The 24,433-nt window shown below is 30.4% G+C and overlaps 1 protein-coding gene across 1 annotated transcript in view; it reads left to right on the top strand.

Moving 5' to 3' along the window:
- The window catches only part of LOC140051449 (transcription factor 7-like 2), an 86,500-nt gene extending 63,629 nt beyond the window's left edge, over window positions 1-22,871 (top strand). The window contains exons 7-10 of the mRNA XM_072096670.1: window positions 1,423-1,585; window positions 3,808-3,973; window positions 17,078-17,150; window positions 17,519-22,871. Coding sequence (XP_071952771.1) covers window positions 1,423-1,585; window positions 3,808-3,973; window positions 17,078-17,150; window positions 17,519-18,050 — 934 coding nt within the window. The 3' untranslated portion in view covers window positions 18,051-22,871. The remainder of the gene's footprint in view (window positions 1-1,422; window positions 1,586-3,807; window positions 3,974-17,077; window positions 17,151-17,518) is intronic.
- Window positions 22,872-24,433: the final 1,562 nt, after the last annotated feature.

Raw genomic sequence — 24,433 nt, 5'->3', positions numbered from 1 at the left:
AGTGTAAACGCAGCTTAAGCCTGATGGTCTCAGAGGTCCCTTTTGTAGTATTGCCTATTTTGAAAATGTTCTTTAACCTAGGACAACTATATCTGTATTTATTACCTATTCTAAATTCCTAAATGTTTCTTCAATAAATTGCATTAAACATTTTTATATTCAAAAAGTTTAACATAGTTTTAACTCTTCGAAATTCACTTAATTTCTAACATGTTTCAATGCAAAATTATGTCACAATTTTGTTATTGCATTTAATTTATTTCATTGTTTCTGATACAAACCATCTGTTAAAAAAAAATTAAATTTATAACATTGAAATAAAAAGTTATATAAATGTGCATTTGACAGTGTAAAATCAAATCACATAGAATAATATTATATTATACTGAACATATTTCTAACATTAGTTTAGTTATTGCAGCAATTTTTTAAGGTTTTCTAACAAAATATTGGTCATTTTATGACCAGTCCACTACCAATTATACTTATACATTCGTGTCCATTAGACGAAACTCTCGATGGCTTTCAATGAATGATTCGCCGTTAGACACGATCACATGACATCCATTTCGTTGGCCATAAAGATAAATCATTACGTTGGAAACAAAAACGTTACACATGTAAAGGCCTTCATGTGGGTCACACATCTATCTTCAAGCTTTTCATCAAGCTTGTTCAAATTCATTACCATCCATTTATACAACATTGTGTTGAATGAATTGTTTCTAAATCCAATGCTATACAGTAACTCATCATCTTTGAGATTCTGTTAAGGTTTAACACGTATCTAGACTACACACTATACTTGTCACTTTCATTCTTTTCAATTGTTTATATACCCTAATTCTTTTGTGTGTGAGGTTTGCAGTGTGGGTTCACAACATTGTTACGTATCATTTTTATTTGATTATCTTCCTAAGTGATATGTATTTGTTTTATTACCCGTCTTTAGCCAACTTGTCAGTATCATTCAATGACTTGAGTACAATGTATTTATTACGATACAATTTTCTTTGTATCTCTTACTTAAGTAAGTTAAACAAATCTATTGGTAATTGGCTGTCTGATACAGTCAGTTTTTGAATTATAGAAAAGGTTATGTATTTAAACCTAGTTTATGACTTCTTTACTCCTTTATGAAGTCTTGAATTGAATTATCTTAAACGACAAGATTTTTTAAAATGAAAACGAAAATATAATGTTTTAAAGTTGTTATGGTGGTTTTACTATATTGAACTTTGAAACTGAATTGACCAGTGCATATGGGCATACATCTGAGGATCAAAATGAAATGGGTATTACCTGTACACGCTCCCAAACTTTATGCATTATACATACTTATTATGCTTATGTATACACATTCAAAATCAACATTAATATAGTATAATATAATAATGGTTTTATTTATTTTTTTCAAAACAGGGAACGAGAGAAGGAAGCCCCTAGACCCCCTGAAAAGAAGCGCCCACATGTTAAGAAACCTCTAAACGCATTTATGTTGTATATGAAAGAGATGAGGGCGCAGGTTGTGAAGGAATGTACACTAAAAGAAAGTGCTGCTATCAATCAAATTCTTGGTAGAAGGGTAAGTTTTTGCGCCATAAGCCACTTCCTTATGGACTTGCTCCGCTATTTGGCAATTCCTTAGGGAATTGATTGGTATTTAGCATGGAACCAGGACTATGAGAATGAATAGATCATAATTAAACATCCGTATATACCAACAAGCATCCTTTGAACAAGTATTAACCAATGTTATTACATGGGTTTTATTGTAAGAGCAGTGACGTAACCCAGGGGCCCCTAGTTTAGCATTTCTAAGGGCCCTCAAACTTTGCATAATTGCATTGGGCTTCTCATGCTCTTGGAGCCCTTAAGCTCTTGGGCCACTGAGTTTAGCCAGTGAGCACTCATAGCCATTACGCCACTGGAGGGTAAGAGCTAAAAAAAGCTATGTTAAATGTCCAATTTTCATTACATCATTTCAAAGGAAATCATTAAATTAGGTTCTTTGAAGAATCAACCACCCACTATTAATGACGGTCATGATACTAGATAAAAATTCAATTGTTGTTGAACAAACATTATATAAAATACGAAGTGACAAAAAAAGAATAATAATGAACCAAACCAGAAAGCGATGTCCCGCATGAAGAGCTACGAGGAGTTAGCAAATAGACAGCAAAGTGGCAACAAAAACACTTTAAGCAGCCGTTTATGTCTAATCAATTGATAAGCGGCTTAAGCATGAAAAAAAAAAAACAAGTGTTAGAGGAATATTTAATGTTGAGTTGTTGGCGGATGATAAATTCTCACTAAACCAATAATGGTAGTGTCCCAAGAGAGTAGAGATGATCTCTGTAACAGAGTGTTTGCACACCTTTGGTATAGTCTATCAGAAGCCAATGTCGGTCAGATATCCTCCGAGTTTAAAAGCGATACAAAAATATAATATATTATTTATTTTTATTTATATATTTAGGTCCCCTCCAAATTCAGAATGGTTTTCTAAATAATTGGGATAATTAACTAATGTCTACTTTTGTAATCCGAGTACTGCTATTCAATATAATACTTTTTTCCTAGTATTAAGGTTGTTTTTGTGTGTATTTCTTGGTAATTCTTATTTAAGAGGTTTGAGACACCTTTTTTAATTATCCTAAACTGAATGAATCATTCTACTGTATTAGTTTAATGTGAAAGCTAGAAAATAATATTTAAATACCTTTATCTAACTACATTCTTTCTATTGTTAAACACAAACAAGACTTGGTAAACCTGTAAAAATGTTAACAAAACAGTTTAATCACTTCATCATTTAACCTTCCGCAGATCATAAACCCTTCTAATTAGTTGTCTTTATTGTGTAAAACCTGTGTTACCTACTTATCTCAAAGTTTTCATTATGTGCTCTGTGTCTTCTAGACGGCATATGTTATTGTCCTACTTAATCTTTCATGGATGCGTATTATTACCGTGCCACTGTTACAATTAATTACCGCGTTGGTCGGTCATTCCCGAGCCTGTACGCACACGCTATCAACTATTACTCATCCTTCCATGTTCACCCACCTATCTAAATTGTCTGTGAATTTATAGGTCTGGAATTTATGTACTAATTACAAACCTTTTGATTCATTTTCAATAGTACCCTATATTTATTGTCGATTAATCCTGTATCATTCAACTCAGTGCAACTACCATTTAATTCACTTTATACTAATCCCTCCACGGTGCTAAATCTCTCTACAGTACCACTGGTCTTCAGAATAAACTGCATTTTTTATTCCAGTACAATAAATTATTTTTCCTAACTATGATATTATTTATTAGGCATTCTTTTGTTGAACTCCATAAACCTTTCTTCATCGTTGCATTTTTTTTTATCTGTCATTTTTTTCCCTACTGATCACTTATAAACATTTTAACTTCATAGGTGGCAATATTTTTTGAAAATGTTCTACTAATGTTGTGAACTTGATTATTAGTTAACTAGTGCATGATGTCATATCTGTGTATGATGTCATTGTTCACGTTATCTGTTCTGTGGCTGAGCAGTGAAGCGCCCTCGGTCCATTGTGTTCATGAATGAGAAGATTTGCATTGAAAAATGAAGAAATATATATATATATCTACAATTGAAAAATGTGTGTATTTTAGCACTTCTTCAGTACCTCCATGATCATTGGAATAAAATTTATATAAACAAATCAAATTATATATTGAAAATAAATTGTGTAGTATCAGTACTACATTTTTTGTTTGTTTCTACAGTTCTGTTATATATACTTTTTTCTTGTATTCCAGTGGCATGCCTTATCTAGAGAAGAACAATCTAAGTATTATGACTTAGCAAGGAAAGAACGCCAACTACATATGCAGCTGTATCCCGGGTGGAGTGCACGAGACAACTACGCACTCGTTAGCAAAAAGAAAAAGCGGAAAAAGGATAAAACACATGGCGATGGTTCAGGTTAGGTTGCTTTTTAAAACATTTTATATTTTAGTTTTGATTTGTTAGTTTTTGATAATTTAATGGGGGAAAAAAGTGAAAATATTTAAATTACAGGTAAATCTATTTCTTGCCTAACCTACCTGGATAAACCTACAATAGTCCATGGTCTGCTGAGGTTTTTATATAAAAAGTTCCACCTCTCTGCAATAATAGTCCACCAACCATGCCATCACATGTGTAAAGTCCAACATAACAATATCAATCATCATTCATTAGAATGAAACATATTTTTATACTGCCACAATTAAACCAAATCAATACCACTGGTTTGGCTTGACAATATTTTTTTCAAAATTCTAACCATTTATTTTCTAGGCATTATTGTTTATTATTTATTTAATAATTACTAACATTGCAACAAATTACATAAAACAATTTTACCCTACTTATACATAAAATACAGTGTGATAGTCGCAATACTTCATACCCACGTACACATAATAAACATTAAAACACAGACTTGTACATATTCTCGTTGAGATATTGAAATAATAATGATCAACGGGACCTTTGGTCTATCATAAAACATTCTTAATTTGCTGGTAATGTTTTGAAAAATAAGGAGTATTTCCACATGATGGATCAGCTAATCCCCAGACATTTCAACTATTAGTTCTTGTTAGACCTCATCGCCCACTAATTTTTCATAGAAAATTATATAATGCACTAGAAGATATAAATTATTATTTTTTATCTTAAAATAATTGATGTATTGCAAACACGGTTTCTTCTGTTGTTTATATATTTTTTATTTGATATTTATATATTTGATTTGTTTTGTTTGTTTGCGTGATAACAGACTGTGCCGATTGATTTTCATAAAAAATTATCATCACAATTTAAGCTTACTAAAATCTTATCCATATCTTCAATATGGGCTGAGTAAGTAAATAGCACTAACCCAGTCATTCTCTGCATTTTGTATTTTTACCAGTTTTTTCATTGTTAATTCTATTGAATAATTTTATAAATAAAAACATTTATTTCACATACCATTGACATGTGATTTTTCATCTTTATCATTGATTCAATGATGATTTAAAGTTGATTGAAATATATCTTTATGCAATGATTCTCTTTTTTTTGTATTTAAATTATGAATTGCATTTCTTATACCAAAATCAGTACTGTACCCCCAGGCAACAAGGAGCAAATGAGGATGGCAGATGGTGTTGATAGAAATCTGGTACTCGCACACACACCCTCAGAGCCAGCCGTGTTTTGTTGAAAAACAATTAAATCAAACTTTGCCATAGTCATCTAGGGAATATGTGTTTCTTTCGTTTCTTTTTTAATTAGAATTTTCATCTAGAATTAAATTAATGACTATTTACCTTTGTAACATTTTATTTTTGTTTAATATCAAAACAATGACATTTTCCTACAATTAAATGTTACATTTTTGTTCTTGGAGTATTATTTTTGGACATTTTTCTAACATCGTTTTCAGTTATTAATTAAAAATTAATATATAAATATTTGTTTTTTATTTTTTTCATTTCTATATTTTCTGGATCTACCCCTTTAATTTTGGATACTGTACAACAAAAATATATCATACTCTAGAAGCCTATTTTACGGTCTAATCTACAAACATAAAGCTATAAGATAATATTTATTACTAGTTATATTTTGATAATTTAAATAATAACCAAATAGTTATTCATCATCACCACTGTCGCAATGAATCCATTTTTTTTTAAAGCAGCCAATCACAGCTTCAGATAGGTAATAACCACTACAACCTATACCTGATCCCTTATTTATTCAGTTTCTTATTCATTATTCATTTGTTAGTTGTTCAGTGTAAACCCCCAATGTGCCGTTAAAGGAGTATCTTTTGCATTTAATAGGCAATATGCGTTTCAAATAATTACCCTTGCTACTAAAAATTGACCAGGATTAAAATATTGCAGTTGAGATAGAATCTCGGGGGATGCCTCCCCAGTATATTGTGCACTGATGTTGGAAATATGTTGGCTTTGAGAATTCAAAATAGAACTGCAAAAGAATTCTTGATTTTTTTTTAACATGCAGATAATAGATTGTAGATACCTAGCAAGATTATATTTGCATAATTTGCATACATTTACATTTTAATTTACATAAATATTTACATCTAATTTACATAATGATTTGCATATATTCTTTTTAAGAAGTTTTACTTTGACTTTCAACATTATACAATTCCATTGCTAAAAATGTCTTGCTCGTTGAAATGTGCAATCATTTCAACAGTTTACATAAATATGATTTTTTTTTAAGTAAATAAACTACTATATTACCAATACCAAACTATCTAATAATCAAAAAGTTATTTCTAAATAAAAATATAAATTCTTTGTGTAGCTAAATCAAAGTAATATCTTATTCTGTATCAATAGTCTTCAATATTCTAAAATCTAGTTTGCTGTTCTTTAATGATTTTCTGAATGTAATATATTTATTTATTCATTTCAATTTGTCCAATTTTAACTTTCATCAATGCTAATTTTATCTACTGTGCGTATATAATTAAATATCTATATCTTTTGATTAATTAAATATAAGAGATTATTCAAGGATTGAATATTCTTTATTGTTAGTTTTGTTTTAAAAACTTTCGATATGTTTGTTCAACCTTTACAGCACTTAAATGTGTTGAATAACAAAGGCAATGAACAAATATAAAAGATCTTCCACCCAACAAAATGTCCCCTGAATGGGAGTTGTGTTAAAATATATATTTGCACCCTCCCATTAGTTTATAGGAAAGTGTACAGTAAATGTATCAAAGAGGAGTTTTTACTCATCTATAAGAAAAGATGTAGAAAGAAATAGGACATTCAATTAAACTCAGACCTTCATTTCACCATTTTTAGGTCTTGCCCTCATCCCCTACAAATGTGTAATCAATCAATTAATGCTATATAGTTGAATATTTATTTTGAACTATGCTTAAAAAATACCATACTCAATACACACCACTGAGAACCTAGACAAGCAGACAGTGCGGTTTGGTTCAAATTGTTTAGTTATTTATGGCTCTATTTAGGCCCAGGAAACGGCTACAATATCGGTATTGTTCCAATTACTAAAATACTAATACAAAATTACGAATCTTTACGAGATATATGAATTCAAGGTACTCTTTGATTTTTCCTCGTTAAATGTGATAAATACTTAACAGATGGGTTACATAAAAATCTGCACTTTTTATGAAATATACACAGTAATTTAGCCTTGAGAATTTTTGCCTTAATAGTTACGGTGATTATTTTGTCAATAAGTATTCTGTTGGTAATGCTAATTTCAGAATATTCAAGTCCAATTTCCATTGAGGAATGTTCTTAGAACCATCGGCAATGCCAGCGACTTTGTATCTATGCATTAATATGTATATTCTGTATCTAGTACTTCTGGGATTCACACAAGTGACCTGCTAAATGTGTTAATCCATAGTTTACGTATGATATTAACATGTTTTTGAGTCACATGTGTATTATATGAATTGCAAGCTGCTTTAGTATAATTAGACTTTTCCTTCTCTTTGATGAGGTACTTGGTTTTGGAAGTGTGGTCAGAATTTGTTATATCATCGTTTAGTTAACATAATAAAAAGTTTTTTTTACTGTAATGTCAGAGAATATGAAACATAAGCACATGTAATCTATAACCAAGATTTCTTGTATTATTGTTATGTAAAGCTCTGTTTACACTATCAAACTAGTTTGATTTAAAGAGTGTGATGTGTCCAAATTTGGTAGTGCTTAAATATGGAAGTGATATGACATCATCATGTCCATATATGGGCACATCACATTTTTTTGTCACATACAGTTTGATAGTGTAGACAGAGTCTTAGGATTATCATCCATACAAACATTTTGTTATACTAAAACACAGTGGCTTATTTCGACAGACACCCTTCAAATGTTCCTTTCCCCAATCCCTTTATACCCAGTCCCTCCCCATTTAATCTTGAATCAGATACATATTGTGCTGACTGAAGAATAATATTCAATAAACAGCACATAATAATCAATTATGCCTTGGTGAACATAAACACTTACAGAAATGAAATATCAGAACGGAATAATTACCATCAAATTTATTTTTGAATCTCAACAGTTATGCTACGTTAGTAAAATGAGAGAAAATTCACATGAATGTGTTTAGAATAATGTATTTATCCTCAGGTTTTATTGTATTAAATACTGTGCCAAGTTTCACAACGGTATTAGGGAAGGCGTGGTTTGTCGGGGCTTTTTTAACACCTTCAACGTGGCTGGAGCAGTTAGAAATAAGATGACATATGTGAACGTTTACAGGTTCACACATAAGTTCACTATCCTGATATATAGTTTCTTTCATAACATATGGACAGTGAAATCTAAACACATTTTTTGTTTGTTAGTTGGAGTTGCAGAATTTCTTGACCATAAAATTGAATAAGTTGTAGATAAGTTACTTTCAATAAAGTCACCACCTAAAAGTTTGTTTGACAACAAATGCATTTTTCCTCTACAAAATTCTGAAAATTATATATCGGCACCCACAAATTATCTTAAATAATTTAGTTCAAATTTTATTCAAATAAATGTTCAAGTGCAATTGACCAACTATTTTTATGGGGTGAAATAGAACATTTAATCTTTTAACGAATGAAAGTATTTGTTCCGTTGCACGAATATAAAAACAATCATTATTTGTTTTAAATTTGATCTTAAGTAGATGGCATTTGAAGGTTACGTTTGTATATAACAACATGAAGGCACATAACACAAATTGCCACTCGCATATAACGAAAGATGAAAGAAATAAATTATAACATCTGCAAAATGAGACACTCTGCATTTGAAATGTCACAAAACATTGGTCAAAGGTGCATTTTGTTCAATCGGCCGAAGCTCTTGTAAGTGGTCACTTTAGGTAAGCACCATTTTTTACAAACAAGAGTGGAAAAAGAAAAGAGGGGCAGTATTGAAAATAACTATACTTTCATTAATTTATTCATACAACATTATATAATGTCCATTACAATATACTTCTACTAATTACTGTATGTTGGAAAATAGAATTCTTATTCTTAATTATTATATAAAAATTCTTTCTACTGTATAGTGTTAATTAATCGCATTTAAAACACTCTTCCATCACTTAAAAATTGCCATCTTAGAGAATCCACCCAAGAGACGTCGTCTTGATAAACACAAAGTAAAAATAACTAATGGAAAAGCTGATGTTTTTTTAATTCAGAAGATTGCTATTGTTACTTATTATCTTTATGTATAATGTCTTTTGTCCATATTTTTCATTCATGGCATTTGATAGAAGATGGTTGTGTCTCTCTGTACGTTTTACAAATATCTTGCCAAATTCATTGTTTGATTGTTTCTATAAACTCTAAATGTCAACATCTTCACGTTTTTCTATTGTGAGTGCTTCTAGGATAGAAATCCGACTAATATGTTTAGAATCATTTCTAAATGTTTTTGATAGGAATTAAGTCCTATAAACGACTGGTGATTATATATATATTGCTTCTTAGCACCGTACCAATAAGATTCTAATGATGCTAGCTTTTTGTCGCAACCCTTTGCGTTTTTATCTCCTTGAGACTGTAAAGGCATTTAATTCAGTCAGGGTCGTGCATATTTGTCAAAATGTGTTCTTCAAATGTAGTTTACTAATATCGTAACTGTATTTTCCATCTAATGTGGACACAAAAATGTATGAGTGTTAGTTTTATCTATTAGGGTTATCCATGTGGATTGACCTTGATTAAATGCGGGATAAATGTAACGTGTATTTCTTAGAAGTCGTCAGAAGAAACAAATAATGCTTAACCGAAAAGATTTTACTAATAGCTTTAAACATTACATTTGACTTTTGTGTGTCAATCTGTACATTAAAGTATAAATACAGACTTCAAATTGTCCCAAATTAAATGTATTTTTAAAGTAAAATATTGTAAAATGCATTCTTTTTAACTTATTCGATCTACAGTAGTGGTATATAAAAAATACATCAGAAAATCGTTTATACTGTATTTATTAATAATTTATTATAAAACTTGGACTGGACTCTATTTATCTCGTGGAAAAAAGTATTTTTTGGTCCTTTACGAGAATTCTGTTTTAGTTTTGTTTTGTTTTTTTTTAGAGTTTTTAGGGGAGTTTGATTGACATGTTTCAATAGTGTCTGTAATAATAATGACAATGTAATAGTTTATAGTTTGTTGACTGGTTAGATAACATGTTTATAAAGTAATTAACATGTTCATAACCTATAGTTATAAAGTAATCTTGTAATTAACATTGGTGACCTGTTAACTTAATTAGGTAACATCTTTTGTAACTTGGTTAAAGTAGTCACTCTTTATTAACATTGGTCAGTTTTCAAATAGTAAAATAGTCTTTGTTTGATGTTTAATAGAAATAATCAAATACTACAATTTATTTTGATGCATTACATCAATTACACAAAATCTACACATGTTTGCAACCACTTTTTTTAAATCAGAAATTTAATGATTATAAATTCTGTTGATATTAATAGATTTAACTAATCTCAGTGTTAAGTAGGGCGCTATCCAATGCCACGGGGAAGAGCGACTTTTAATGGCAATCACGGTATAAATCAACTGTAATAGTATGAATAGAACTCTACGTCCTCTGGCCAAAATTGAATTTGTGAGGCCATTTCTAGCATGACGAAACACTCAATTCGCCAGTAGCCTCTAATTGTCCAGTGACACATATTACGTAAACCAAATATTTTGCTCGCAGAATCGACGTGTGAGATACACAAAGAGAACCATTGAAGGTTACGTCCCTTGATATCCAAAAGTAATTTCTCTTTTTGCCATTAATTTCTGCAAATGGTCCTGTAAGCCCGAAGCAATGACAGAGTTGTGTTCGTGGCTTGATTGAAATCAGCAAAAACATGAATATTTCAATACTCAAAACATCAATTATTTATTACAACTACAAGTTATTTAGAATGTCCTGTTTGTGATATTCAAGGGGTTACAGATAAAGGAGATTCCTCTCTGAATCTGTCACAGTTTTAATTATTCAGTTAAATATAGGTGTAGTTGTAATTGCCACAATAGTATCAACCATACAGTACTGTATCTTTCATTCATAAGTGGCTAAGGCTCTAAATTCCCTAATCCTATATATAACTTCTCAAATAATTATTAAATCATTTTTGTTATTGATTTTAATTTTAATTGAACTAATAAGAACCCTAGCAAAAATAAAATATAAACTAAATTATAATAAATTTGTACATTATAATTAGCATTCCATTGCAGTGTTGTTTTTTAATTGAAATTAATAGCGCCACCAACTTGCCATTACACAATCTATATCCATCATTGATTTTTATACTGTACATCTTAAATCTTAGCCTACAATGTTTAAATCGTTTATTTGGTTAAATATGGGACATCAATGTAGGTTTGGATTTAAACGATTCGTAGACTGTCAGGAGCCCTAGCTGTTGAGAAGCACACTGAATGTGAAGTGAGAAATTTTAAATAAAAACAAAGCCAATCTTGGCACAGCAGACTACTTGTTACAAGGTCAAGTAGGGGTTATAGGTCATGGGTTATGGGTATGTATTGGGAAAAATACTTCATATAAAATTAGGTAGTATAATTACTAAATCTTTATTCTGCAAGATAAGAATGTTTATTACTTTGCCTCATACATTTTTAAAGTGTCTTTAAAAGAAGAGGATTTGTTTCTGTGTGTCCAGAGGTGAATACTATACATCTTTTTACAAAAAACAATGTGTCTACAGTTAAACTTTATTCATAAAAGTTACCTTTTAATATTTGCAATATGATGTGCAATCCAATGCGGTTCATTTATCAATCAAATAGAATTATTAATAATAATAATAATAAAGATTTCATACAATAACAATAGGTGATCATTTTATTCTAAATGATCACCTAATTAATACACTATGATCAGTTTAGTAATTAAGAGTAAGATATATCCATGCTGTAATGTATAAAAGAAATATTTGGACCAAGTGGCAAGGTAAGAAGAGAAGTGATTTGTAAATACAGATACAGTAGATTTGGATGGAGATCGTTTAAGATCTACCACATTCAGTGTATGTGTTAAGTCTTAATGTAAGATTAATGAAGCTTAAACCTAATCTTTCTTAATATGGTCTTATATTTTCTAAGAACTCATTATATTGGCATCCAATATATACAAACTATTAGTAAATTACTTAGTTATTGGGGATACCAGAGTTTGTGTAAAAGTTGGAATTGTCCCTTTTTTTAACCTTTTTTTAGTGGAGTTCTTTCTGTAAATCATAATCTTGTCAATGAAATTAAATGAAGCAATCCTCCTCAACTCCGCCAACCTATACCCCTATCCTCTGGAATGATAAGAGTGCATTACATTTTGTTTTTGGTACTCTGATTAATACTGTTTGAATTAAATGATCTGTAAAAACTATTCTGTGGGACTGCTTGTTATAATAGTAGTAAGTTAAACATTTTCTGGAACCCTTCCTTAAATAGAAAACAAGAGCCTATATACACAATAATCAATCAATCAGACTTATATAGCGCCGGTATCCATAAAAGTAATGTTCAAAGGCGCTTGACAAAGTTAAATGGGAAACAAATACTTTATTGTATCCTGAAGTTCCCCCCCTATAATAAGGATTCTACTATCACTAGCTTTTATCAAAAAAATGTATTAGAATATTTTGAACACTATTAATTACAAAAATTATTATTTCACTCATAGTAAAAAATCAATTTCATTATATATTTAGGAAGAAAACTGAACTATTTGTAGAATTTGTTAATAAGAGCCTTTGACATGCAAGTGCACTCTTTAGTCCGGCAAGCTTTATCTTAAAGGATTTGCCGCAACAGATCTAGTATAGCACTTTGCATTACAAGGTTTTAGTTCAATAAATCTGATAAAAACAACCCATTTTTCTTGATCTCTTTGATGCATTTGTTTAAGGTGATCTTAGTAGAAGACATTTTGTATAAAATAATATTAATACCTTCAAATATGTAGGTGCTTTTGAGTCTGTTTAGAATTCAAAAATAGCAAATACTATTTCAATATAACTACAGTATAAACAAAATATATATATATTTGAATGTTTTATTTTCCATATTATAAATTAAATCTTGAATCTCATCACTATAGTACTTCCTTATATAAAATAAAAACAACGCAAATATTTTAACACCGCTAAAGTTTATTGATGAACTATTTAGTTTGTTGTTGATGCGCTCTAAATAAATTCATTTCATAATAGTTTTTTTTCCTATGGCATTCTCGTGCTTGATATGATGACGCTGATCCAACCTGCTTTCACTCACATTGTGTGAACCGTTAACACGTGATGTAGCCATTGTCACAATACATACCACAGATAATAAAAAAAACGCATCTAAAGTGTGTAATGAAATAGACATTATCCGGTGTTAAAAGTTTACTTACATCAACCATATGCTAATACACTGTTAGTCAGAAGGCAAACGGTTGGTGAAGATATTGCGATCGTTGCTTTAAAACCATACACTGACAAGTTCTGTTATGAAATACGAGCAGTTTGTAACGGTTATGTTTTTATCTCCCAGAAGAATATTTCAATTTTTGCGTGTGTGAAATGAAGTGCCTCGTCTGATCGAACGTTTGTGTGTGTTTGTATAGCGTGTTGAATAAATATACTTTTGTGTCTTTTTTTTGTAGTAGTGTGGATTATTTGAATTTATCACATTCACAGCTATTGAATTCAATGTTGAGATATACACTATGTAAGCCAATCTACATCTCACAAACAGACATTTACACTTATTTGAAATGTTGTGTTTTTATTTTAACATGTAAAACTGTATATATTTTTTCTTTTTTTATGACATGTAATGTTAAACAATTATTCCTTTAAAAGATGAATAATATAAAGTATGTAAGGACAACAATATGATATATAATTGACTTGTTTGTTAGTTCTATTAATGTTTAACGCATATATTTCTTTATTGAAATATGAATAATATAAAGTATATAATATATGATAGGGCAAAATATATTATATAAAATATATAGTGGCCTTTTTGATTAGACATACAGTAGTAATACTACACTATTAATCCTTTATTAAATTATGAATAATATAAATTATACAATATAATTCAATTGGTAATGATGAATGCGACTGAATATATTATATTTAATTAAGATTGTTAGTTACTGTATTTAATGATTATCGATTAATCATTAATATTTATGTCTAGTTTGTTTATTATACCCTGAAGGAAATGTATTCCAATACTTAAAGTTACATCAACCAATGTATTGAATAGATTAACAACAATTTATTCTGTTAAATAATGTTTTAATATTTATTCATAATTATTCTTTAGTTGAAAGAATACAACATTAAAACAAAATATAAAAAATACTTTGGTTCTCTAATATAAAAACAATGTAATTGGGAGGGTTTCCATCGAAAGGTCCAAATCCAAATTTTCACATTCAAATTACCTTACTCATTTTCTATAATTATTTTTCTATAATTCATAGTTTTTATATGTATTGATTGATAAAAGTATCATCTTTCTTGGCAATATATTACTTGCCACATGTTTGTTATATGTGGTAATACATTCAGTTGATATAATATTGCAGGCATTGGTGATCATGTATATAGTGCATTTACGTGTTACAAGCACGCATTGTTCCACGTAAGTGGTTAAAAAGTTTAATGCGATGTAATTATAGTCGTAATGGCGTTGATAATGGTTGGGGACTTGTACAGCCCATGCGTACATTGTAATGGTTGTGCTAGGCCGAGCAAAGACCTTCATCAAGGTTGTAAGTGTACGCATGGAGCCACTGCACTGGTGCGAATCATTGCCTGTTAACAACATAATCCCATAGACTATCTAGGCTTAGTTTCTACCACATCAAAAGTCATAGCACTTTTAGAATGTGTTTCGATAGAAGCTTGTCTGTCATCATTCTCACTGGTAGAACATCCGATATTGCCTGCTCCTGCCATTAATAATAACAGGATTTATTTCCCAATTGTCACATATTTATTCGCATTCCACATTTTCAGATTAGTTTTTAAATTGTAATAGTTTAAACTTTGATAGGATTCCAATGCATATTTCCTGTTAATATAATAATTCACTTACTATAGGAAGAGATCATTTTTATGTATAGGCTCGCCCAATCATCTTTTCTGACATTTGCCTTCATTCTCTGTTTTTATATTTCTATATACGGTATAATGTTTCATTATTTACGAACCAAAGTTATTAAATGTAATGAAATGAAATCAAAATGATTTTTTTAAACACGGATTTCATAAACATTTGCTATTTTCTGCAGTTTACTAAATTCTTTATAAACTGTGTAAACTATGAAAATGTATTTAATAAATAAAAATATGTTTTAATTATACTGTAAAATAATTAATATATTTAACCGTAAAATTATATATTTTTTTATATTTTTAAAATTGTATGTATGTGTATGTATAGCATTGTTAATTTTCATTTTTAATATTTATGTTGAAATTTGATCATGTGACCGTCCTAGTTATGCATCTAGGAAAAGAATAAAAAATGCCTTATATGTGTTTTTACCTCTCATTTCTCGTCGACATTTTGATGACCCAACCCAATTTCGTCGCTTCTAATGGTGATGAAGACGGAGCAATGAGTGCGTTAAAAGTTAATTCGCTTTTGATGATGAGAACATGTTTCATAAAAAAAAGAAACTAGATTTCATTCGATTTTACAACTAAGTCAACGTTTACAGCAGATGCCATAGTATCTAATCATTTTACACAAATATCAAATAAAAACCAACCCTATAATCATAATGGTTTGGCCCATTTTAAAAATATATTTGTTACTAATGTTACTTTACATTAAAGTATCTTTTAACTTTTTATATCATTTAACTTTTATATATATAATTTATTATATGAAATAACATGAAAAGTAGAAAAATTAAATTATTACCATATTAGTTTAAAATCATGAAGTAATTAGCCAATGTTTGTATTATTTGATCAAATTTTTTACATGATTTAATGCATATAATAAAAAATATATAATTATCAAAATTATTATGTACCGGTAGTTATTACGCCGAATACAGTATACTTTGGGATTTCGATCACTCTGTCAAAATTTCATACTTGTCATTAAAAATAGACCAACAAAATATCAGCCTAGAACACTAAACACCTTTGTCCCGTATTTATTTCTTCGTGTTAAAGCATATTCAATACAACGTTTGATTGAATCCACAAACGCCTGATACTGACAGCGTCTCCCGACACTTTGTTCTATTTTTTATCCTCATTATTTACCCTTAAATAAATACTGTACAACAGCTTTTATCATAATGAATGCTTTTTACCAAATTATTCTCTTATTGACCGTCAGCATTGCCTTTTCACCTCACTTTCTAATTTGTTTTTCTTTTACGTTTTGTCTATCGCGACCTTTGTCTTTGTCATGTTTTTGTGTTGGTTTTTTTTTCATTGCAAAAAATAGATTTGTATAGATATTCTGTGATGGATTATTAATTATTAACCTTTGAAAATGTGACAATTTTTTGATCGTCTATAATTTCTAAATGACGAATAAATGAAGTTTAGTTTTTAGTTGAAATAATAAGAAATACCTTTCTCTGAGTGGGTACGCACCCTTCCCACTCCCATTCTACTCCAATATGTTTTTTTAAATGCACAAACGACCAACTCTCTGTCATATTATAGATATGCATCTTTTTTTATTGTTTCCACGAATTGACAAATATTCATAAAGAAAAGCATCTCGAAGAAGAATTTATGATTTTTCACTTTTATTATCACTATCAATTATTGTAAAAGTTTTTCTGATTAAAGTTTTAAGTGAATTTTTATTACTGGTAATAAAATGTATTTTTTACGATTTAATATAAGGATCATTTATTAGGCAGACAATTAATGAAGTGTAATGTGCGAACGTAATGTGATTGATACGTGTTTGATGTCTTTTTATTTGTTATTTTTCAACAGACGCTTCCACTCCCAAGAAGTGCCGTGCTCGATTTGGCGTCGATCAGCAAGATTACTGGTGTAAACCCTGCAGGTCAGTAGCCGTACACGTTCTGTTACCCTAACGAAATGATGTTCGATGCGATTTGCCGCAAAAAAAACCACTCTAATCAAAGTCGTTTAGCCCACATTGTTGACAGTCGATTACCGATTTGTTACAATTGCAGGGTCGGTTGCTTAGCAACTGCCATTTACTATGTCTATGAGACACATTAGATGGTACTCCTAATTATTTGTCTGACTAATTGTTTGATTGATGGACTTGGTTCATGTCCACGCCAACATACATCTAATGAAATGCACTAACTTATCTCTCATTCTGCTTTAGTAGATTGCTCTTTACCTCAGATGACCAGGCCATTAAAATAAAACTAATGTATGATGGATTTTCTTATATTACAGGAGAAAGAAGAAATGTATTCGTTATGTGAGTGGAGATGAAAAAGGAGACGATGACGACGACAATTCTAACGATCATTCGGATTGTGGTGGGGATGAACAAAATCCTGTATCTTCAAGCAACGGTGAAAACGGTACCATGCAAACGAATGAAAGGCATTCGCCCGTGCCCGTTGCGGTTACTCGTTCCTTGTTGTTGAACGGCAATTCTGAACACCACGAAAAGTCGCAATCTTCCAGCACGTCGGACACTCAATCGCATACTTCTTCGCAGTCTGTTCCTTCACATTGTGTACAAACATTCGTCCACTCCCCACAACCTCAGCTTGCAACGCACCCCATAGCGTACACGCCCCCACTCATGCTATACCCTCCACAAGCACCGTTTCTCACGCACTCGTCGCATTCCGGTTTTACAGGGGCATTAACGGGACAAACACCATTACACTTACTACCGCGACCACCGCAAAGACTTTTAGAATTAACAGAAGCACCTCAGGACTTATCAATGAAGACGGCTACTGTAACGGCATGAAACCTAATAAATATTTGTATAAAGTATGTAAAATTTCTTATGCTGCCTTATAAGTGTATAGATATCTGAAGAAAAAAAATGGAACTCCTGTTTGTTGTCAGTTTTGGTGTTGCCTTTGTGAGTATGTTGGTACTGCTTTCTGGACATCAAGTGCAACGAGAAGGGTATAGGAATAGATGGCATTGTTGTTATTAATTTAACTTATGTTATGATTAAAAGTCTGTACATTTAAAGATTTAAATAGTCTTTTTTTACAACAAATGTTAAAATGTGCTATTTGGCAGTATTTTAACGTTGAATTTGTTAGGCCCGTTTGTTTGCTTTCAAATTCAACTAAAGAGGGAAAGAGTTTTTTAAAACTTATAAGGGCCAATGGGAAGATGGACACATTTTTTTTTAATTTAAAATTACAAATTGGAAAGAATTTTGAAATCAAAATAATGTATAATATTATCTATATTAACAAATATTGGGAAAATCCATTGTGATTTTTATTATGTAAAACACTGTATCATTGATATTTATGGATACATTTATTGATAGCAAACAAAACAGTTTTTGTAAAGGCTCATTATTTTAATTAAATGATTTAAATGCTCTGTTTACTTCAAATACTTGACTATGTCCTATTTATCTGGTATGCGAATACTTTCTGTGTTCCTTCTTCATTGCTGATGACACTGAAATAAAGCGTGTCAGATATTGTAGTGATCTATTGTAACTAGAGATTGCTTCTTTAAGATTAATGGATATCTCTATTACAAGAACACAAACACTAATTGTCCTATGTTTTTGGTTTTTTATGTTTTTAGATTAAAAATATTGTAAAGAGCATTTTTATCCAGGGTGGTTATACATAGCATACAGACAAAACCAACATATTAAACGATACTCTGTCTTGCCTTCTAACTATTTAGTTATTGTTATTTCCCAAATGATCCTTTTTAATATTTTAAATATACTTTCTATACAAATCTGAAATATATAGTTTTCTTCATCTGTGTGTTTTGTCTATAAAATTATCTATGGAACAATATTGTTTAAATAAAGTTTATTAAAATCATATGAACACATACAAATTCGTAGCCGTAAATTTTGTCTTAAAAGGCACTTAAAGTACTTATAAAAGGTTATTTTTATTTACTTACTACATTTTTATTATCATTTTTAAATTTATTTATAGAATGGGAACAAGATAAAATGTATGCATATTGATCTGTGTTTTAAGATTTCAAAAGGCGAACTTCATGTCATACCTTTTGAAAAAATGTGAACATAGATTTTATTTTTTTTAAATTTCAGAATTAATATATACATTTTAAATATTTTTCATGTTATGACCAAACAATGTGATGCCGCAGAGATGTAGTTCTTTATATTAATTTGTTCTGATATCCTGACCTAGTCAGCTTTATTCAATGCTATTTTGTAAAATAACAGAAATCAGTGAATACATCAATCACATTATTTTTGTATTGTTTTGTTTTGTGTATCAGCATGTATATTTAAACTTTGGAGATGAATGAATTTTGAGATGTGCTGGTATTTAGTTATGTTGTTTTTGTATAATTTAGCGACACCTACGTAATAATCCTACAACAGATGCTGTACTTTTAACATTGTACATTCAAGAAAAGAAAAGAGGTTTTTTAATGTATTTTTATTGAAATATTCAATTATCGTATAATTTCCTAACTTTCCTTAAACATTAGAAACTAAACAATGAAGAGAGTTTAAGTATCAATTATGAATATTATGATAAATATATCTTTAATTAAATATATCATGCAATGGTTGGTTGAATTTCCTAAAGATTATTTACATCTTTATGTGCACCCTAGCAACCTGCTATAGTATGTACCATCTACTTGATATCAGGCATGTTATTTACAGTACAGTAAATAGATTATACAGAGTATAGTAAATGTTATATTGCAGCTTGCTGTTTTAACAATAGGTTTCCATTATGTATACCATCAACCTACAATATATTGAAAATGCTATATTAGTACTATCACGATGCTATAGTGTTTAACTAACATTCAATAGAGTACTATCACGATGCTATATATATCAATAGAGTTTATGGTTAAATGTTTTAAACTATGTTCCAACTACATAACTTCTGAGTCATTTGGCTCATGCTCATATGATTCTGTTACACGTTAAGCGGGTAGTTGAGTGGTGCGTCGTTACAACGAAAAGTTGTTATATTGCAATCCAATAGGTAGTATCTGCAAAATGAAATCTGATATTTCCGATGATCAGCTGTTGTACTATCAGACTAGTTTGAACCATCTGTATGCAAATACCATTGATAGCAAATCAACATGTGATAATGATAGCATATGTCATCAAAAGGTTATATTAAAACAATATTACAGATCTACAATACTAACATATTTACATATTGAATACTATATTATTCATTCATTTGAAATGTATACCATCATCAATACTAAACTAAGTACTTAACAATATGATAATAATAAATTATCATATTGATTTAATAATCTATAATTAACATCATAAATGCCTACTTTATTCAGTATGAAATGTTATATAATGTGCTGGGTTATGAACCTGTTACATATTCTATTATACAACATGCTGGTATACGCTATTACACTATATCTTAAATATATTTGTATCTCTCCGTTTATTTTAGTTATAGCATTTAAAAGAAAGTTATTTTGTAGAATTATGATTTATTTATGCACAGACTGTTTTGTTTATACAATTTTATCTTTGCAATTTTTTTTGTAATATAGCATATCAGTTTTATATAAAAATAAAAATGTATGTTTTCATTTGTAAATCGTTAAAATTAATTTTGTGATCACTGATGGTACTTGATTGAATTGTGTACTTAGATTCACAGCCATCAGCTATTTATTATTGAGTAAAAGTATTCTACTTAGACCTCACTCTATCTTTCCCTTTCAAATCAAAAGAAAAAGAAACCAACCCCAGTCTCTATTGTTAAACTGATTCTCTGTACTGTATCTCGTCATGACATTATCATAGGCAAATTATGTAATATTCAAATAATTTATTTGGAAGTTAACTTTTAAAACAGTGGCGTGCGCACTTCTTGAGAGAAGGTACTAAGCCCTGATTGATTAAAATAAAAGTAAAAGTTATTTAACAATAGGCCTATTTACAAGAAAACTAAATTATGTACAAAATTTAATATAGGATTTAAAAACAAAAATACAGACATCACATGTGATACATAGTGGGACACTGTATCACAGAGGTATTTAATATAGTGTGGCATATGTATCAAATGTGGCACCTGTATCAAGATTAGGTTAGGCTTATGACTTGATACAGTAATCACATGTGATACATAATGTGGCACAGTGTATCACAGAAGTATGTAATATAGTGTGACAAATGTACCAAATGTGTATCAAGGTTAGGTTAGGCTTATGACTTGATACAGGCATCACACACTTATCACAGAATTTGCCTATGATATTGTACAAATCATATACAGTACCGAGAATTGTTTTCCAATAGATATCTTTTTTTTTTAAACCAATCTGGGTACTTTTCTGTGTTTTAAAAAATTGTACTTTCACAATCTTCATTTTATTTGAAAGTGGACATTGAATGTACTGTACAACAGAGGTGGAAGCTTTGTTTTCAAGACAATCAAAAAGAAATGTAGCACCTTATTTTTACTCAATTTAAATCCTACTGATGTATATTTTGTCCATGCTAGAAAAATGAATATAGGGTAGTTGTGATATACTGTATAATAAACCACACTGTGAACCTTAAACTTGGTCACCACTTAGGACGCAAGGCAACGACCTAAGCGCAATGCAAGAAAGTTGACCAATGACAAGCGACAGATGGTCCATTGTATCATGATTGTTCAACTGAATTGCACTGAGCCTACGTTGTGTCCTAGCATGGAGAAATAATCATTTCTCCATGGTCCAAGTGAGGATCAAGATTAAGGCAGATATGCTAGTGTAACATCTATTGTTTATCTCGGTCAATTTTAGATCAATAACAATAAAATGCAATAGTACATAAGGGATATATTACGATAAAGTGGAACAATGCCCTACTATATGTATTAATGGACTATTTAACAGAGTGCTATATCCGTTTACATCCATTGTCCATGTTAATGTATTTCATACCATTACTGTCACTTTTATTTTACATTCTCTGTTTGCTTTTTTTAGAAAGTGTGAACGCTGTTGCAATTAGGTTTAAATCTAAGTATGCGACCCTTGACCCTACAAACTTGTACCAATATTGACTTTTACAGTTATGTTTATAGACACTTGTACATAGGAATCTGTTTTTATATACACTGGTACTTTTAAACACATATGAAAACACTCACGTTTACAGACAATTATCTAAAGTCACTTATGGGTTTACTGTGGGTATAACATTTGTCTAAAGGCACTTTATTTGTGTATATAGACAGTCACTTATGTGTGTGTACACATTTGTCTACAGGCACTTTTTATATGTCTATAGACTTAACGCTTAAGTATTTTTTTAACGAGTGTTAGGTGATTATTTATTTATTGTGTATATTCAATTACCTTTCATAAAAAGTTTTGAAAAATATATATATTTGTTTCAGATTTCAGTTGTTAAAGCTGGGAATTTATTGTTAGTTGATGTTTTTTTTAGCTGTATATTATATTACTTTTCTAGAGCCTTGATGTGTTAAACAAGCGTTGTTTTATTGTACAGATAATGAGTTGGTCAGAAAGTTAAGAGGAGTTTTTTTTTTTTAATTGAGATTGGTTCTGGCACAGCAATAAAGAAAGCAGACAAATTCAACGTTGTATTTTTGATGTTATTTTTGCATTTTTTTAAAGAAATTTTCAGACGTTCTATATACACATCACTTAGATAAAATTTATTCCCTGTACATTCTTTAAACCATTGGAAAATATTATACAGTCTACTTTGTCAACTGAATAACATCAACTGCAATCAGACTGGCTCTGAATAATCGCCCTCTAGAGTTCCACTTCGTGAACTACACTGTACCAATAATAGTTTCGGTTCCCACCACTAGTAGGACGCAATGACGAGCGACTGTTATCTTCACCGGAAATGCGTGCCAGGGAATTTTAAAAGTTTTTGAATAATTATGTGCATCTAAAAACGTGGCTTAGATTTGCTTTCAGTTGTGAACCCTCCCTTACCCACTGGCCTTGACCTTTGACACCATTACCATTGCTCATTATTACAATTAACTTTATTACAACAGTATATCACATTATGTCTTTTGTTCAAAAATGAATTATTTAAAATGGAGTATATTATCGGCGTTGAGAAACCTTGTATTACACAAAATCAAATTTTCACCTCATTAACTAAACATTAATAATTCAACTGTGTAAGTTAATGATGTATGTTGACTTTAATAACGAACCTAAATTAAAATTTACATTTTTATCTGGTATACGGTATTGACCTTGATTTACAGGTTAATACATTAGTGGTAAATCAGAAGGTTGGTGTTTTTTGCGCCGCTCCTTTAGGCAATTATATTTAAGAGAACGGAGGCATTACTGTAGGAAACAGTTACTATGCGGTATACTGTAGTTTACTACGGCTGAAAAAATGGGTACAATATTTGGGAAATAGGACTGGGCATGCGCACACCCCAAAACACGTCTGAGAAAAGAGAGTCTTTGAAAATGTTTGCTGATAAATATTGAGATGCATGACGGTAGTTATCGTCAGATGAGCGGCGTTTTTCGCGTGCAAACGCGCGACTCTACAGCTCACTATGTCGGTCGGTCGGTTGGTCGGTAAACACTAACTCAAATTGGAGCACGTGGCTGCAGCCATGCATATCCTTGTTTGTAAGAAATATTTCTTGTTTTAGATTTCCAAGGATTTAGAAAATTAAGAAATGAATATGGATACTCTTAATACTCGATTTATTGTCATTATGCTTTTTTTTTATTAACGGTGATCTTTGATTTAAACACAATATTAGGCAGTGTTTTTAATTAGGTTAATATTTAGGAGTTAGGTAATGGATGTTCCTGTCGCCGTCAACAGACAAGATACTGCATGATCATGTCCCTAGACATGATACACCGTTCTTGTATTGCAAGTTAAATCTAGGATTTTCCATTGCCAATATTGTCACCAATCACACAGTAAACCGTATAAAATTATGTCGTTAAACACATAGGCCTATCACTTAAACGAACTAATACATTAAAAGCATAAACATATTAAAACATAAGCAAAATGAATTCTATTTTAGAGCACCACATCCGTGGAACATTACTTTAATACTCTTTGCTAAGCACCTGCCGGTTCTTACGATATACTCATAGGGCGCGTTTATACAACACGCTATTACACGCATATTCTAC

This window comes from Antedon mediterranea, chromosome 6 (genome assembly GCF_964355755.1).
Source record: "Antedon mediterranea chromosome 6, ecAntMedi1.1, whole genome shotgun sequence".
Lineage (NCBI taxonomy): Eukaryota > Metazoa > Echinodermata > Crinoidea > Comatulida > Antedonidae > Antedon > Antedon mediterranea.
Note: the sequence above shows the minus strand (reverse complement) of the source record. Positions and strands in the feature narration are given on the sequence as shown.